The sequence below is a fragment of the Rhineura floridana genome, chromosome 7 (genome assembly GCF_030035675.1).
Source record: "Rhineura floridana isolate rRhiFlo1 chromosome 7, rRhiFlo1.hap2, whole genome shotgun sequence".
In the NCBI taxonomy this organism is placed as follows: Eukaryota; Metazoa; Chordata; class Lepidosauria; order Squamata; family Rhineuridae; genus Rhineura; species Rhineura floridana.
Window position 1 is genome coordinate 112,852,691 of NC_084486.1, and position 16,689 is coordinate 112,869,379.

Below are 16,689 nucleotides of genomic sequence, written 5' to 3' on the forward strand. Positions count from 1 at the left end.
TACGCAATGGGTCCAGAGTGAGTACGTAAACCGAAAATGTATTAAAAGTGAAGCACTACCTTTTTTCACTTGCGCCACCACTGTGCCAGCTGTCCTTCACGCAGAGCCTCAAAGCCCCACACTAAAGCCTGTGCTGCTGTGCTGCGGCGCCTCTGGTGGTGCGGCGCGGCGCCGTGCATCTCAGCTGATCGTGATTGCACCTCCCAGCTCATTCATTTCTTTTTCCACCCCCACACTCACCATAAGAACAGGCCACAACCAAAGGTTAAGTGTCCGTTCTTGCAAAGCGAGCATACGTAAACAGGGGAATGGTGGCGTATGGAGTATGTCCGTACTCGCGAGTGTCTGTAAAGTGAAGGTACGTATAGCGGGGTATTCCTGTACTCAAAATAGTCTAGATATGAAATCCTGATAAATCATATATTAATTACAGAATACTTTCACTGCATAGTTCCATGGCTCAGTGTCTTAGAGTATACTTTGTAACATGCCCTGTTGTTTATTCTTAGGCATAAGGAACAGAAAACAACTGGCGTGGCAATCAAAAGATGGAAAATAACATAACAACCATTTCTCGTGAGGAACTGGAAGAACTAAAAGAAGCATTCAATAAAATAGGTATGTTTGCATACCCCTTGAATTGGCCTGTTTTGAGAATGGGCAAACAGGGTGCCATTTAAGGAAGCAGTTGTACCTCCCCCACCCCCGGTGTGTTGCGTAGGCTGGGCCTCCCCCTTTAGTTTCAAGATACCTGTGATTTTTACCTAGTGATACTTCTGTCTGTGGCCAGCTTGCAGGACAGGGCATTCTTGGGAGTGATCTCCCAATGATGGAGCTCTCCCTCAAATTAGATTTTGTTGTCCTCATTTAGGCACAAGGTGAAAACCTTTTTTGTTGACCCAGGTCTTTGGAATGTAATCAGCCTTCCTGCAGACACTGTTACTTTGTATATGTTATGATGTTGTCAATGTTCTTTTTTAGTGTTGTGCTGTGTATGTGATACGGTATTGTTAGCTGCTCTGTGGTGTCACACACATTAGAGCAAAGAAGTGTCCCCTGATTTCTAGAAAAGTCAATGTCATGGAAGATCTAGAGGACTTATCAATCAGGAAACTAAACAGGAATGTCAGTGTATGTGTGTATGTCTCTTTCTCTTTCTGGTCACATACACACCATACATGTAAATCATTCTTGCACCACTTTATCAGTCATGGTTGTCCCTTCCCCAAGACTTCTGGAAACTGTAGTTTGTTAAGGGTGCTGAGAGTGGCTAGGAAACGCCTCAGAGACCTACAATTCTCTGTATCCTTAACAAAATACAGTTCCCAGGATTCTTTGGGGGAAGCCATGACTGATAAAGTGGTGTGTAAGGGCACTTTACATGTATGGATGGAATGGATGTGACTCAGTTCAGTGTTGCCTAGTCACCAATCCTTATAACAACTACATAGCCATGTTTTTTCTATAACTTTTCAAAGACATTCACGTGTCTGAAAAAATATGGCAAACATGTTCCCAGAAGTAATCCGAAATTTGCCAAGACACATTTTGATACAATGCGTGTGAAGGAGCTTTGACCTTTCAAATGATGTTTCAGCAATCTTTTCAAGAGTAGTTTTAAAGCTGGTTGAAGAAAATGGTTTAGGTAATTGTGTTTGGTTAGTACAGTGGGGCCCCACTCATACGGCGGGTTACGTTCCAGACCCCCGCTAAAAAGTGGAACTCATTGAATAGAATGGTGCGTGACACCCGAAAACCACCGTAAAAGCAGAACAAGCGCCGTATGAGTGGGGCTTTAGTCTAATTGCGTCTAATTGAGACCACCACATTAGTGAAGTGCCGTAAAGTGAAGCACTGTAAAGCGGGGCCCTACTGTATTACTGACATTATAATACTTCAGCGTAAGACAATATAGTAAGGCATTTAGGGTATTTTGTGGAATAACAGTAACCTTTGCACTTTGCCTAAGCACATCTTTCTGTTTGGCCTATAAAAGCAGCTTGCTTTTTAAAAAAAACAAACCAGAGTAGGGTTCTGTAGTTTCACTTTCTTGTCTTCTTGCTATCTTTATAATGTAGCAAAAGCCTCAATTCACACCATTTTTAAAAATTTAAAATGGGATATAAAACTATTGTTGAAGCAATTAACCATTAATGTATTAATATTTTAGTGTTACCCCCCCTTGTTGCACTTCATTTGCAGTTCAAAGGAGCTGAACTTTGTGATACTTGCTTATTTTGTAGAGGCTCCTGTTAATAAATAACTCCATTTAATGTACTGTGTTCAGTAGAAACTTTGCAGTTAAGGTTATAATAACTTTGTCACCTGAAAATTAATTAAAAATATGCTTAACAGAGGCTGAAATCTTTGGTCTTTTCCCTTTTGTACCTTTTAAGGGCTCAATTTTCTGAAACAATTCCTTCTTTTTAATGCTCCCAGTAGATTTTATCCTCAAGTCTTTGATGGGCATATTTGCAAGGCTTGCAGACAACAAGCATGCTGAGTTTGTTTTTTGTTTTTACATTGCCTCTGAAAACTTCAGTGAAAGCTGAGCTTAGAGAATTAGAATAAGACAACATAAGTTACCTAGGAAGACTGTAATATTTGTTGCTTTACAAAAACACTCAACTGTCCATTGTCAACATAGAAGACTTACTTATTTCAGGGTATTGTTAGGCAGTTTTGTGGCAGGAGCGAAGAAGCTGATAGCTAAAAATGGAGATGATCCAAAGTTGCTGTCAATTGATGATTGGTGCAGAAAAAGTGGTACCATTCCCTCTAATAGTAAACTCAGGTGGTTGAGTGCCTATCAGTATGAAAGCAAAACAAGGTCACCCAAAACTAAGGGGGGGGAAAGTAATGGCCAGTGAGGTGGGGCAGGTGGGGCACCGTTGCTCTCCCAGCTTCTGAACATTGCAGGTCACTGCCACTGACCAAGAGGGGGAGGGGAGCTCAGTGTGGCACGAGCATCACCTTGGCACCAGTGCACACCAGATCATGCCAACCTCCCTACCTCTCCTCCTTTTGGTAAGTGGCAGAGACCTACTATGTTCAGAAACCAGAAGAGCAACAGTGCTCCACCCATGCCACCTCAGTGGCTGCTACCGGTGGCTTGCAAAAGCTTGGGATCCATTTTGGGTATATTTGTTCAGCTGTGTGTGTGGGGCCAATTTGTTTTAATTTTTGAGATACAAGTTTTCCGGTTGTGTACCTCCAGGTTGTTTTGGATTACCAGAGATGAGATGAAGACAAGAGATTTGCTTACAAAGAGTTAAAATTTATTGAGTAACTTACAAGCATACAGCCAAGTAGCCCAATAAAAGTGGAACAGCCACACAGCTCTGCAGTAGCTCGTGTCAGACTGAACACCCCATTGGGGCACACGCAACACTTTTATAGTATTGAAACTAGCACGTGGTATTGGCATGATTACATACAATATTGGCAGGATTACATACACAAATAATACTTTTCATGCATTAATCATTACAGCATAACACCGATAATTGGGGTGTTGACCTTCTCTCAAGACATCTTCAAAAGCCAACTAATTGCTAGAAAACTATATGGAAACTCCCTGGCACTTCTTTGGCAAGCTATATATTGGCCATATATCTCTGCTAACAAGCAACTCCCATTGACCGTCTTTTGACTCGTCCACTTGGCTGTACTAACAAGCACCTGCTCATTAACTGTCGTCCTTGGGAGTATAACTTAAACTTAAATCATCTATGCAACACCTTACTGATAACATATTCTTGGATATATGCCTATTTGGGCTCCTTTGATGCCTCTCTAACGAGGTACTGGGCAGGTCATCATGCCCTTGACTATCTTAGGCTTTCAGGTGCTTATGAAATACAGGGGCCTGAAAGGGGAAATACAAACCCTCAGGCTCACTAACAAATACATTCTAAATCTATGCTTAACATAAGGCTAATATCTTGCTATAGGCCTCTACTTGCTTGCTGGAACTACCAAACTGGTACAGGGTACACACCGGTACACCAAGTTTGTGTAGAACACCAGGTTAAAAAAAAAGTATCTGTGTGTTGTGCCCAACCCCATCAACAGCCCAGTGAAGAATGACTCATCAATGGAAGTAGGAAGTGTGATGGCACCCAGCAAAATGTCACCACACATGTGAAGAAAAAAAAAGCCACCCATACAATACACTTTAGCATGTCCACAGTTGGGTAACATGGTCTTTATACTAGATTTTTTCCCCTTACTGCATTGTCAGTAGATCAGGAAAATCTGAATTAAATTGTGGGAAAGAACATACTGCCACTTGGATGAGAAAAATGTTGTATGGACGATGTGAAAAACATGCATGCATGGCGTTATTATTATTTACTACCCACCCTTCACCCTAAGGTCCCAGAGTGGTTTACAGCAGTTGGGGGAAAAAAGAAAAACAGTTTAAAACAAATTACAAGCACAAGACTAAGGTGGGTCCTAAAAGTAAACACTTCAAATGTCAAAGGCCAGGGTAAAGAGATGAGAAGATAAAATTATTTCAGAAAATTGAGCCCTAAAAATGCATTAAATCCACTTTATTTATTTATTATTTTATTTATATCTTGCCTTTCCTCCAGCAGGAGCCCAGGGCGGCCATGCATACACAGCCTCTGTATAAGGAACATTCTTTCAGTTACTCTGTAAAAATAATTGCTGTAGTCGAGGTTAAAGTGTGAGTGGGGGCCAGCTGAGGTTCTCTCAGCCACTCCACACATTGCATTCACTTGCAAGGTTTGAAAGCCTTTAACCCAATCCAAGGACAGGCAGAGCAGTCCAACTTGTTGGAGGCTGCTCAGAGCTAAGCCGGCAGAGCTGGCAGAAGGGGCCCCACATCTAGCTGCTGCTCAGAGGCCTCAGGGAGGGGAAGGTGCTGGCTATGCCAGCAGGGCACTGTGGAAGGAAAGAAAATACATGTTTCCTTCTGCTACCTCTTCTCCTGACATACCAGCTGCCGTGACAAAGGGCCGCTGAGCAGCACCTGGATATCACGCAAGTCCTCTCCTCAGCTCCTCCTCCAACACGCCCCCAGAAAGTCCCTTTTTCAGGCCTTCTGCTGGCATCCCTTACACCAGGCTGGGTTTCCCCAGTGGACCTCCAGGTAAGCCGGCTCGATGAGGGACTTATGCCGGCATAATCCAGCTAGCTCAGCCGGAAGTCCGCCATATCCAACTTCCTTCAGCCTAGCGTAAATAGCAGTTGGATTGCACTCTTAAGATGGCTGAAAAGTCTAGATGTGAAAGAGAGGGAACTTCTGGTTTTACCCCCTTGGGTAAAACCTTCACTTGGTGAAGGAGGCAGTTGAGTGCTTCCATTTATCTTCCTGGAATTAAAATAGTTCTAGCAGAGGTGTTGTAGTACTGAGAATTTCCAAGGAAGAGAACAGGAAGTGTGGTGGTTTTCTGGACCATTGTTGATTTATAGGCCAAAACTAGCACTTTGAATTCAGCCCAGAAACTAATGGGCAGCCGGTGTTGCAGTGTGGATTGCTGCTACTTAGGATTCCAGCCACTCCATTCCACCGCCAACAACAACAATCAGCCAGTCAGCTTGCTCACTCCTCATTGGGCTGTTTTGGGGTTTTCTCTCCATTATGTTCCCCCCACCCCGGCTGAAAAAAAGACACTAACAGCAAAAATGCCCCTGATAACATTTTACTTTCACAGATATTGATAACAGTGGATATGTCAGTGATTATGAGCTTCAAGACCTTTTCAAAGAAGCAAGCCTTCCCCTACCTGGTTATAAAGTTCGAGAAATTGTAGAAAAAATCATAGCAGTGACTGATAACAACAAGGATGGCAAAATCAACTTTGAAGAATTTGTATCAGTAAGTAAACTATTCTCTCAGGCTATGCTTTTAGCTATACGGACTGGTTTAGTACTGATAGGTTATAAATGTATGAGGTCATTACTTACTGTACTTCTAGAAGCATATTGTCTTACATACTGTAAGTTTGCCTTGCATAACACACTTCTGCGTAGTGTATTATCTTAATGAAATGTATCAGTGCACCAGGAATGTGATCAGTAAAAGAACTGATTTGCCTGCTGTATTAGTTGAGGAATGGCTATAGGATTCCCAGTCCTATAATGTTCACTGGTATGCAGCAATGTTGTTGAATTCAGTGAGAGAGAGCTTGAGGCCAGAAGCCCTCAAAATAATAATTTAAAGGTTAATAGTTTTGAGAATAAATAGGAGCTCCTCCTTCATAAGATTCATGTGATAAAACAGGTTTTTGTGAGAGCTTCTACAATCCACCTCCCAGGGGTTCTCTTGCCTTCAAAAAAACACCTGGTGAGCTCTTCATTCAGATGCGTTTAGAGCCCTTCTCATTCTCAGGGCCCCTCTGAGATCTGTTTATTTAAGCAGCCTTGTTTCCCCTTAATCCTTCTATCATCAAGTGTGCAAGTAGCTGCTCCCTACCTTCAGTTAACTCTTTTCCTCCCTGGCGCGCCAGTGGGGTGGCTAGCCCCAGAGTTGCTCCTTTTCCCATGCTGTGTCCTATGTGGCTGTGGCAAGGCGTGTCTATAGCTTAACCCTTTACTCTTCTTCTGCTACTCCTCTATCCTTGTTCCCTCCCTGCTTGGAACCCCCTATAAATGTGCCATGCACCATGCCTTTATCCTCCAACTGGATGAGACTCTCTCCTTCTCCAACAGGGCTGCCATGCTCAGCCTCTTCCACTATGTTTGGCTCACCTTACACTTGACTGTTGGGCTCACAGTGTCAGCGGCTGTGCCAGTCACTCCTGACAACTGTTTTTAGTGAAAGATGCCAAAATACATGTGTTGATCTCTAAGGTGGCATAATAATCTTTTGTTGCTTTTGCTACAGCAGACAAACTGAGCAGTCCTATACAACAAGTACAGGGTGGAGGTTCAGGTAGAGAGACACTGCTGCTACATCAGTGTAACTGCTGCCAAATCCTACATGCACTCTACTCAGGAGTGGGAAGCAAAGCACACCACTCAGAAAATCATAAAACTGCAAAAAATAAGTCACACCCTTGGCGTTCATGGACACAGTGTCAATACGCACCATTAGGAGCTATGGTGGCAATGACATCCATATGTCATTCACACACTGAAGAAACCAGTAACCTCACAACAATAAGAACATGCCCTGCAAGATACCTCCTTGCACCACAATATGCACAGAAGTGCTACAGGAGCCCACTTCAGGAGCTTCCATAACACAGGCATCAACGACCCCACTATTATGTGTCCCTAGGCCCCTTACGCCACATGCTGCTTACAAGAACCATTTTGTGGAACAGCACAGAAATGGATTGCGGCCTATTGCTGAAATAAACACAGACACCATTCATTTGGTTAAATCATGGGCCACTTTATTAAAACAGAGTCAATTATAACCAATGAACCTGCAGAGGGACAATCAAGTGAGGGGGAATTTTGCTGATCCAGGCGAAGCCTGCTTGCAGCTATAGGGCAACCAAACCTTGCCTGAGCCTGGGGCTGCCCTGTGCCAGGCCCCAGCTCTGGCCACACCCTGAAGATGTGTAGGGGGTCCAACCCGCATCACCGCCCCCCGGAGCCCTGAAACTCTGAGTGGATGAGGCACGTTGGCCCCAAAAGTGGCCCGTGTTCTGCTCCCGGGCCGTATAGCCCTGAGGTGCAGGCTCCCGGACCGCCAATCACCCCCAAAGGTGCCTAAAGGTGTCACCTAGCTGCCCTTTCCCTTTTAACCTTTCCCCCACGCTTCCTTGCCACAAAAGGGGGACAAGCCTCTGCTTAGTCTCCCTTTACCCCACACCCGATAAGAATCTGGTGCACACCCCTCTGCAGGTCCATCAGGAAGATGTCATTGCCCACGTCAGTCAAGTGCACGCCATCTGGCCTGAACAACTCCAGCCTATCGTGCTTGATCTCTGGGTGGTGTATGACAGAACCCCCCAGGCCCTTGATGGCCCTCTGAATCTGTCTATTAACCTTCTTCCGAGCCCTGCCCATTCCCTGTGGGTCACCAGCACAATTCCACGTCCTGCGCGGCAGGATGTCAGACCATACCAAGTGCACCCCCGGCCAGCGCAGCGCAATGGCCTGGAGGTCACTACATGCCTGTTCGATCAGGGCCTTGCCCTTCAACAGGCCCAAGTCATTACCTCCCAGGTGGATGACCAGCACCTGGGGCACCGCCCGGTCCACAGCCGACTGGAACAAGGTAGTCAGGAGACCGTCCCAACGCATCCCCCGGCGCCCAAGCCACCGCACTGAGGCCCACTGACTGAGCCCCAGCTGCGTTCCAATGTGGGACTTCGCCGCCCTGCGGCCTGCCCAGAAAATCATGCTGTGACCGCAGAGGAGGATGCTCACTTGCTCCGATCTTTCCCAGCAGCCTGCCAAAAACGACAACAATTGCCATTAGCTGCTGGCCTCCTGCATCTCTGTTAGTGGTCTAACATAAGTCTTATATGCATCCGAGGACCACCTGCCCACTGCCTGTAGCTGCCCCTTAGAAAAACCCAGGTGGGCGGCCGTGGAGGCTGCTCCTATCCGGAAGGAGTGTGTCCCGAACTTGCGGGCATCCACACCTAGCCTATGGAGTGCTGCCTTTGTCACCGACCAAAACTGATACTTGGTAAGGGGCTGGAGGTCCCTATGCCTGAATAGGTACCCTGGCTGCAGCCCCCAGGCTGCCAGAAAGATGCGCAGGGCCCTCACCGGGCAGAGTTCCTCCTGTTGGCATGGGGATAACACAATCAGTCGACCCTTGTGGTGTTGGTCCGTCTTTGACTGCCTGAGTCGCAGGCGGACCCCCTCTGGCTCCCAGCTGAGATCAGAAACCAGAAGGGCCCGGAGGGAGCCATCCGTCTTAGAACCTGCCACTACCTCCCCTATTTGGAAGGCCCCAAAGAACAAGGTGAGGGCCGCAGCATGGTATAGCAGTGCCTCAAAATGGGAAGAACATAGAACCCTCCACTGTCCCTGCAGACCCAACAGTAGCTCGGGGGAAAAGGGGGCGCGGGCATCAGGTGTGTGTGGGCGCTCACGGGACCACCCCTCCAGCATCCGGTGGACCCTAAAGTCACCGGAGTAGTCCTGGAAGCCCCGTGCTTTCCCTAGGAAGGATAGACCGGAGAGCTTACCTCTGATGGTCCCCTCCGCTTCCCTTCCACGCAGAACTCCATAAGATGCTCCACGGGGATGGGCCACTCCTGGGTGTAGCCTCTGGACTCCCTGAAGCTTGCCAGGTCCCTACCTGCCCCCTGGTAGCTGGCCAAAGTGCTGGGTGCCACAGACAGGCTTATGGCCCGTTCTGATTCGGTCCTCCAATCTCCCATAGCGCTGGGGGTACCACATCCGGCTGAGCCCTTGCCCACGGCGCCAGCTGGTGAAATCTCTCCATCTGGTTCCGTGATAGAGCATCAGCAATACTGTTATCAATACCCGGGACATGGCGTGCAAGGAACTGTATATTATAGCGAAGACATTGGAGCACGAACACACGAACCAGCCGCATAATGTTGGGGTTTCTAGAGGACAGGGTGTTGATGACATGCACCGTAGGGAGGTTGTCGCACCAAAAGTGGACTGAGGAATTGCCCAGCTTGTCGGGCCAAAGGTGTACGGCCACGACAATGGGGAAGAACTCCAAAAAGGTCAGGTCTCTGGTCAGGCCAGCCTGCGCCCAGTTCTGTGGCCAGCTGCCATGACACCATGAGTCATGGAAAATGACCCCAAAACCGCAGGAACCTGAGGCGTCGGAGCTCACCTGTAGCTCCGCTTCCAACAGGCGATCCCTTCTCCATAAGGAGACCCCATTGAATTCCTGCAGGAAGGTGGACCAAACTGCCAGGTCCTCCCGGAGAGCGGCAGTAACACGCGTGTGGTGGTGGGGGCGTGATAGGCCCTCCATGGCATTGTACACGCGCCGCAGGAATGCGCGCCCGGGTGCTACCACCCTGCATGCAAAGTTCATATGGCCTGCCAGCTGTTGTAGTGTGGCCAATGTCACCTTCTTTGCCCCAACCACCTCCAAGATTTTCCCCTTAAGGGCCCCCAGCTTATCCTGTGGGAGCCTACAGCATTGGGCCACTGTATCGATCTCTATGCCCAGAAAAGTGAGGGTGGTGGACGGGCCCTCAGTTTTCTCAGCTGCAAGGGGAACGCCCAGTTCCCCGGCCATCCCTGCGAACTGCTCCATAAGAGCCTGACAGGCGCCCGAGTCTGCAGGGCCCGCAAACAGGAAGTCGTCCAAATAGTGCACCACTGATGGCTGGCCTGCCCGTCTCCTGACTGCCCACTCCAAGAAAGAACTGAAGTGCTCAAAAACCGAGCATGAGATGGAGCAGCCCATAGGCAATGCCCTATCCACATAATATTTGCCCATGAAGGCAAAGCCTAACAGCTCAAAGTCCCGTGGGTGCACAGGGAGGAGATGGAAGGCAGATTTGATGTCACACTTTCCCATGAGGGCGCCAATCCCGCAGTCCCTAACCATACGAACTGCGCAGTCAAATGACGTGTAGCGGACAGAGCAGAGGTCTGATGGGATGAAGTCATTTACTGACCCACCCTGGGGAAAAGACAGGTGGTGTATAAGGCGAAATTCGCCTGGTGCCTTCTTGGGCACGAGGCCCAGTGGGGAAACTCTGAGTGAAGGGATGGGTGGTGCCGTAAAGGGGCCCAGAATGCGGTCTGCCATGACCTCCTTTCCAATTTTCTCTCCCACGACTGATTCCATGCCTGCCACTGATTTGAGGTTGCGGGACATGAAGTGGTGCCTGGGGCCCGAATAGGGGATCCGAAAACCCTCTGTAAAGCCCTGGAGCAAAAACTGGGCGTCTTGGACTCGGGGGTAAAGGCAGAGCAAGTACTGGAGTTCAGGGAGTTTAACTGGACTGGGGCCCCTTTCCTTGAGCTGCGCTAGCAGCTCCCGGTCTCCTTGCGCCGGCTGAGTCCCTGTTCCCACCTCTGAAAGGGCGGCCCCTGGGGCAGGCAGCGCAGGAGTGCGGACCCCCGCAGATTGCGCACTCGTGTCGGAACCTGCAGGGGGTACGACCACAGTGGCCTCGGGAGCTGAACTCCCAGCAGAGCAGGTGGGGTTGAACCCCCTGCCCCGCGGGCCCGCGGGAAGGAGCTGCTGCCGCCTGACGGGCCAAGAGGTGGCCGCTGTGTGTTCTATCCCCGGCTATGGGCTTGGAGTGAGACATAAACTGTAGCCACAGATCTGCTTCCTTTTTGTCCCAGGGGAGGGAGGTATCAAAGGCCGCCCTCATACGAAACGATTCATCATAGGCAAGCCATGCTGCCCCCTGGAACTCAGAGTAGCCCCGATATACGATATCGAGGTATTTAATCAGGATAGGGCCCTTCTGTGGCTGTTTCTGCATCACCACCCCCATGTATGTCAGAAATGCAGGCAACCAATTGGCCCAAGTGCGCTCTATGCGCCACCTCTTGGGCTTGTCTGGTTCTGCCTCTTCGCCCTTATACTTCTCCCTCCTAACTGGCTCCCTGTATAGAAGTGAGAATAAGTCGACATACTCCCCCTTCCATATTTTTTCCTTTGTAGCTGGCAGCAGGTGAAGGCCCAGTGGGGCTGATGTCTCCCCAAAAGGTATAGCCCCGTCCCTCACTGAACCCAGAGGGTCAGTGTCCTCTGCAGGAGGGGGTACCGACCAGGACGGCTGCACCCCCACTCCCATCCCTGTCCCGGCAGTGGACTTACAGACCTGCTCACAGGCCAACCCTAGGGGAGGCTGTTGTTGTGGCGTGCCGTGCCCCACACCCATGGGGATCACAGCTTGCCCATACCGCTCAGTTTCAGCTGGTGGGGGAAAAGGCCAGTATGGGAACCCCCACGGGGGCCAGCCCCACTGGGGCTGCCCCTGTTGTTGTGCTGCCCAGGGAGACTCACCCACTATGTTGTCTGCTGAGGGGCCATGCATGGGCTGTGGTCCCGGGGCTGCATGTGAAGACAACGCTGGTCCTGCTTCTGCTCTGGGCGCTCTTGCTGCGGCCCCATTAGGCCCTGCCTCCAGCGCGTCGTCGTGCTAAGATAGAAGTAATAGCTGCAGCGTTAGCCCCGCCGACTGGACGCAGCGCTTTATCCCGGGGCCGCTTGGGGGGTGGTTCCTTTGTTATCCCAGGTGCCGGCTGGGCTGAGCCCCTCTCCAGGGCTTCTAACCTGGCCAGTATAGCAGTCCATGGCATGCCTTCCCCTTGTCCCCCATCCTCCGCCGCTGGGGGTGGGCGCCTACCCTCTGCCCTGGGGGCCCTTCCCTTCCCTTTTGGCCCACCTTGACCTTTTTTAGGTGGCATCCTGAGCCAGAGTGTAGCCGGGTCTATCCAGCAGAAATGACCCCAAGGCCTATGCCCGTTGTGGAAGTGCCTCCTGGCAAAGTGAGAGGTGGTCAGCGTGGGGATACCTATAAGGGGGGGCAGCACCCTCACAGCCCAGCTGGACTGTGTCCCCTGCTCACTCCCCTCCCCTGCTGATGGTCCCCTTTATCTCACCCCACAATCCTGGCAACCTGGGCCGCCAAGTGAGAAATGGAGGGCATGCAAGATGGGGCTGGGACCCACTTCCCTTGCTATGGGGTGGATGAGGGGCAGAGAACCTTCCCACAGGTGGCCCCTGGGTAGTAATCAAAGAAAAAGAACGCGGCCACAAGGCCGCCTCGCCTGAGATCCGCCGCTGCCGTTAGGCCGTGCTGCCGCTGCGCTTCGCTCCTCTGGAGGGCCTCCCGAGGCCTAGGGCTCTCTCTGCTGCACCGCCGGGTCTGCAGCTGCCTCTTGCAGGCTTCCCTGGAGAGGAGCCACACGGCCGCTGCCACCGCACCTCCGCCGCCGCAGGGCCTCCTGAGGCCTAGGACTCCCTCCACTGCTCCGCCGGGTCTGCAGATGCCTCCTGCAGGCTTCCCTGGCGAGGAGCTCAACGGCTGCTGCTGCCGCACCTCCCGCTGGAGGGCCTCCAGAGGCCTAGTCCCAACTGCCCCTCCAGGGCGCCAGGGCCTCTCCGCCGTCCTCGTCGCGCCGCGATCAAGGCGCGCCGACCGCTCCTCGCCGCCGGCCACCCAGCACCAAGGCCTGGCCCGTAGGAGCCTTGAGGAGCCGCGTGCGTCGGCGAGCGAATCGATCTGAGTCGCGCCGCCGATGCTGGAGCCTGCCGCCGTTTGAATTTGCCGCCAAGCTTGCAGTGAGGGAGGGTGGCTGGCGGCACGGCCTTAAATGGCCGTCTGCCGCCCCGCCTCCTCGCTGCGTGCTACGTCAGCCCGCCTGCGCGCTGCGTGCACGCACACACCCCAAGATGGCGGCCCGGCTTCGGCGGCGGCCGCAAACACGCCCCTTCGCCCGGTAAGTGGGCGCGGAACGGGGAAGGAGATAACACACACCTTGGTTCCCATGTGGCTCTTGTGGCAGAAGGCCTGCAGAGAGGAGGTGCATCCCTTTGCAGACAAGGGTTCAAGGCAAGGGAGGGAAAGACACTTTTGCCAAGCAGAAACAGCGGGGAGACAGGAGACACAACAAGGGGAGCCACAGCCATACACTGATAGCAGCAATCTCCAAGAGTTCACTGCATAGGAGGCAGGTGATGAGTTGGAGCCCCGCGATGAGAATGGGGAAAATGGCTCCACTGACTTTTTGAATGCCTGGCAATCATGTTAGAAGCAAAAGAGAGAGAGCTTCCTGGACCTAAAACCACTTCACAAACACCAGAAAGCAGTTCTCTATCCATCCAGCCACAGTGGCAAAGAGGAGACATAAGGCATTTCTCACCTGCCCACCCATCCGCCTATCTCAAGGAAAAGTCATGTATTCCAGGAGCACTTGTTTTGCAGGAAGAACCCTTGCCTGCTAGAACACATCAAGTTTTGCATGAAAGAGATCCCGTATTGTAATCAGAGACAGAGCCCCACACTCCAGGTAATATTTTCAGACACTATAAAATCAGTTCAGAGTACCTCTATTTTTTCAAGGTGACAGCTAACCTAAGCTGTTTTTATAGAATCTGAAAGTACTTTGGAAATAGTACATTTTAAATACTAATAAATAACACAGTAGTGGTGTAGCCTTGTAAAAGACGGAACTTTTCAGAGTATCTCATCTTTCTCAAGATAGGAAGGGCTGGGATAATTGAATGGAATGATGGGAGAATATACCACATAGGCTGTAATTAGCAATCTTCAGTAATGTCTGAAACAGAAAAGAGCTTAATGGCTGCATAACTGATTGGCTATTATGCAGCTTCAGCTTCTGTCAGCTGATAATGTAAAATTATCTTCAATGTTTTTGCATCATTAAAAAGAATAATCAAAGAGCTGCTTTAGCATAATTTGAAATTGCAGTATCTTCATACGTATTTTTAAAGGGGAAAATCAATGTGATACGTATTTTCCTTTTTATTATTATTATTTAGAGTCCCATCTGGGAAGATGTACACTTCCCCATTGCTATCTATTACTTCCCCTTTGGTCCTCCCTCACCTTCTTTCTCTTACTTTCCTATAGTTGACTCACTTCATAGTATAGGGTTTTGTTTGTTTTAAGCATCTTGTGTGTGGGATAATTGATTGTTTCGGCAGGGGAGAAAGAATAGGAGGATGGTAGAGATGTGGAAGAAATTCAGTTTAGTTTGCATTTAAAAGTGAGCCTAACTAGAACATTCTGGAACAATTCGCAAAATTTGCACTTTTCCAAATTTTGCAATGCAGTTCTCCAGCCAAAAAACATGTATAAAAATGCAAATATTAGTGAAAATAACATTAAAAAATCATTGTATTAGGGAAATTACTTTGCAAATATATATGTGGCAACATTGCATACAAAGCATACGCATGTTAGAAGAAATTTGCATTAGGAAAAAATCAAATTTTATTCAGGACATTTAAGATTGAAAAAATGAGAAGAAATTGACAAATTTGCCCACATCTAGAGGATGGGGAGTTTAATACTGGGCCAGTATGTAGTGCAGTCCTTCCATGAGGCTGCTCTTTTCCGATGTTTCATTTGCTATGTAGAAACTGTTCCTATCCGTTCTCTTCCAGGTTATTCAAGAACTGAAAAGTAAAGATATTAGCAAGTCATTCCGAAAATCCATAAACAAAAAAAAGGGAATTACTGCAATTGGAGGAACATCACCAATTTCTAGTGAGGGGACCCAACATTCTTACTCAGGTAAATAACTTGCCATTTGGTCATAGAAAAGTTGTCTGTAGATAAATTTACGATTTAAATGCAAAAGTTGACTTTCCAGAGTAATATTACAGTTTAATATTTTAAAAGTATTCTTTAGATACATGTACCAGCCAGCATGGCCAGTGGTCATGGATGATGGGTGCTGGAGTCCAGCATCATATGGAGGCTACCACATTGGTTATCCCTGTTCTACTCCATCATAATCTTATTTGAATCTCTGAGTGCATTTATGTTATAGAGTGTGTTGGCTAGGCCTGTTGGGCTTCATGATCAACTGGACAAGTTGTAAATGACACAGGAAATATTATTTTAGCTTCATACAGTTGGACTATACAAATATTGCACTGGTGTAGTCAGCATGTATGCAGCAGGGAGAGGGATTGTGCCTTTAGGCCCAGTCCTGTGTATAAACACTGAGCAAAAGCTTGTTAAAAAGAGACAATATGTAAACAAACTCTGTGTACACATGATTGGGGACCCGGCTTTTTCGTCATAGACAATATCGCAGATAGAGCCTATACATGGAGCTCTTTCACAAATTACACTGAAAGGTTTAAATGAGGCAGAACCCATAGACACGATCCCATTTCTGTTGACTTTAAACCAATGTAGGATGTACTCAAGTCCTTTTGGGTGCTATGGAACCTCTGTTTGGTGCAGTGGATTCTATGCAGTGCTCTATGGCACATGCTCAGGTCACGAAAGGCATTGGCCAGGCTTTCTGAATCTCACCATTGCTCCACATGTGCCCATAAATGTTCCCAGTACTCATGTGGTTCATTCCAGGGGAAGATTGGTGGTAGTACCCAAGTACAGGAAATAATAGTTTCCTGTATTTCAGGAAACCTTTGATGCCATTATTAATCCTTCTCACTGAGGGACCCCACATAAGTTTCTGAAGAATGTCAGGGTTCCTGGAATCCAGGAAAGAAACTGGCTTAGGCCTAACATATAGTATATGTCATACTTGTCATATGAGAGCAGGTTGGCTGTGTTGAGAATTTGCTGTAAACCGCCTAGAGAGCTTCGGCTATGGGGCGGTATATATGTAATAATAAATAAATAAATTTCTGCTTCCATTTTCAACTTACTGGCAGCAAAAGCTTGGTTGGCATGGGGGACCAGAACCATGCACAGAGGAAACAAAGCACACTTTCTTCCTCCATTGTTTATCTGTCTTCTTTGTAGCTAATATTCCATACACTGTCCGGTTCCAACTGTGAGTGAAAATTAGCTGCCGAGGAGAGAGATAAGCAGAGAAAAACTAACACAAAGAAATTCTTCCTCCTCCTCTGATTACAAGTCCCACCAGCTTTCTTTATCTGTAGGTGAAGGAACCACCAGAATTCTCAACAGGGAGCTGGGATGTTCCCATGTGGCAGGCATAACATGTAACTTGGCTCTAAAACATCAGGACAAACTTCCTAACCATTAGTTCAGTAGTTAGACAATCTGCTTAGGAACTTTCCTCAGGACTTGGATTTGAGTTTTTGTTGAGTCCCTTTCA

At 48.7% G+C, this 16,689-nt stretch overlaps 1 protein-coding gene across 3 annotated transcripts in view; it reads left to right on the forward strand.

Annotated features, from left to right (window-relative positions):
* PLS1 (plastin 1) overlaps nt 1-16,689 on the forward strand; it is a 90,801-nt gene that overhangs the window by 41,864 nt on the left and 32,248 nt on the right. For all 3 annotated transcript variants that reach the window (XM_061636931.1, XM_061636932.1, XM_061636933.1), the window contains exons 2-4: nt 510-618; nt 5,685-5,848; nt 15,032-15,161. In XM_061636931.1, the coding sequence (XP_061492915.1) occupies nt 549-618; nt 5,685-5,848; nt 15,032-15,161 (364 nt within the window). In that variant the 5' untranslated portion in view covers nt 510-548. The remainder of the gene's footprint in view (nt 1-509; nt 619-5,684; nt 5,849-15,031; nt 15,162-16,689) is intronic.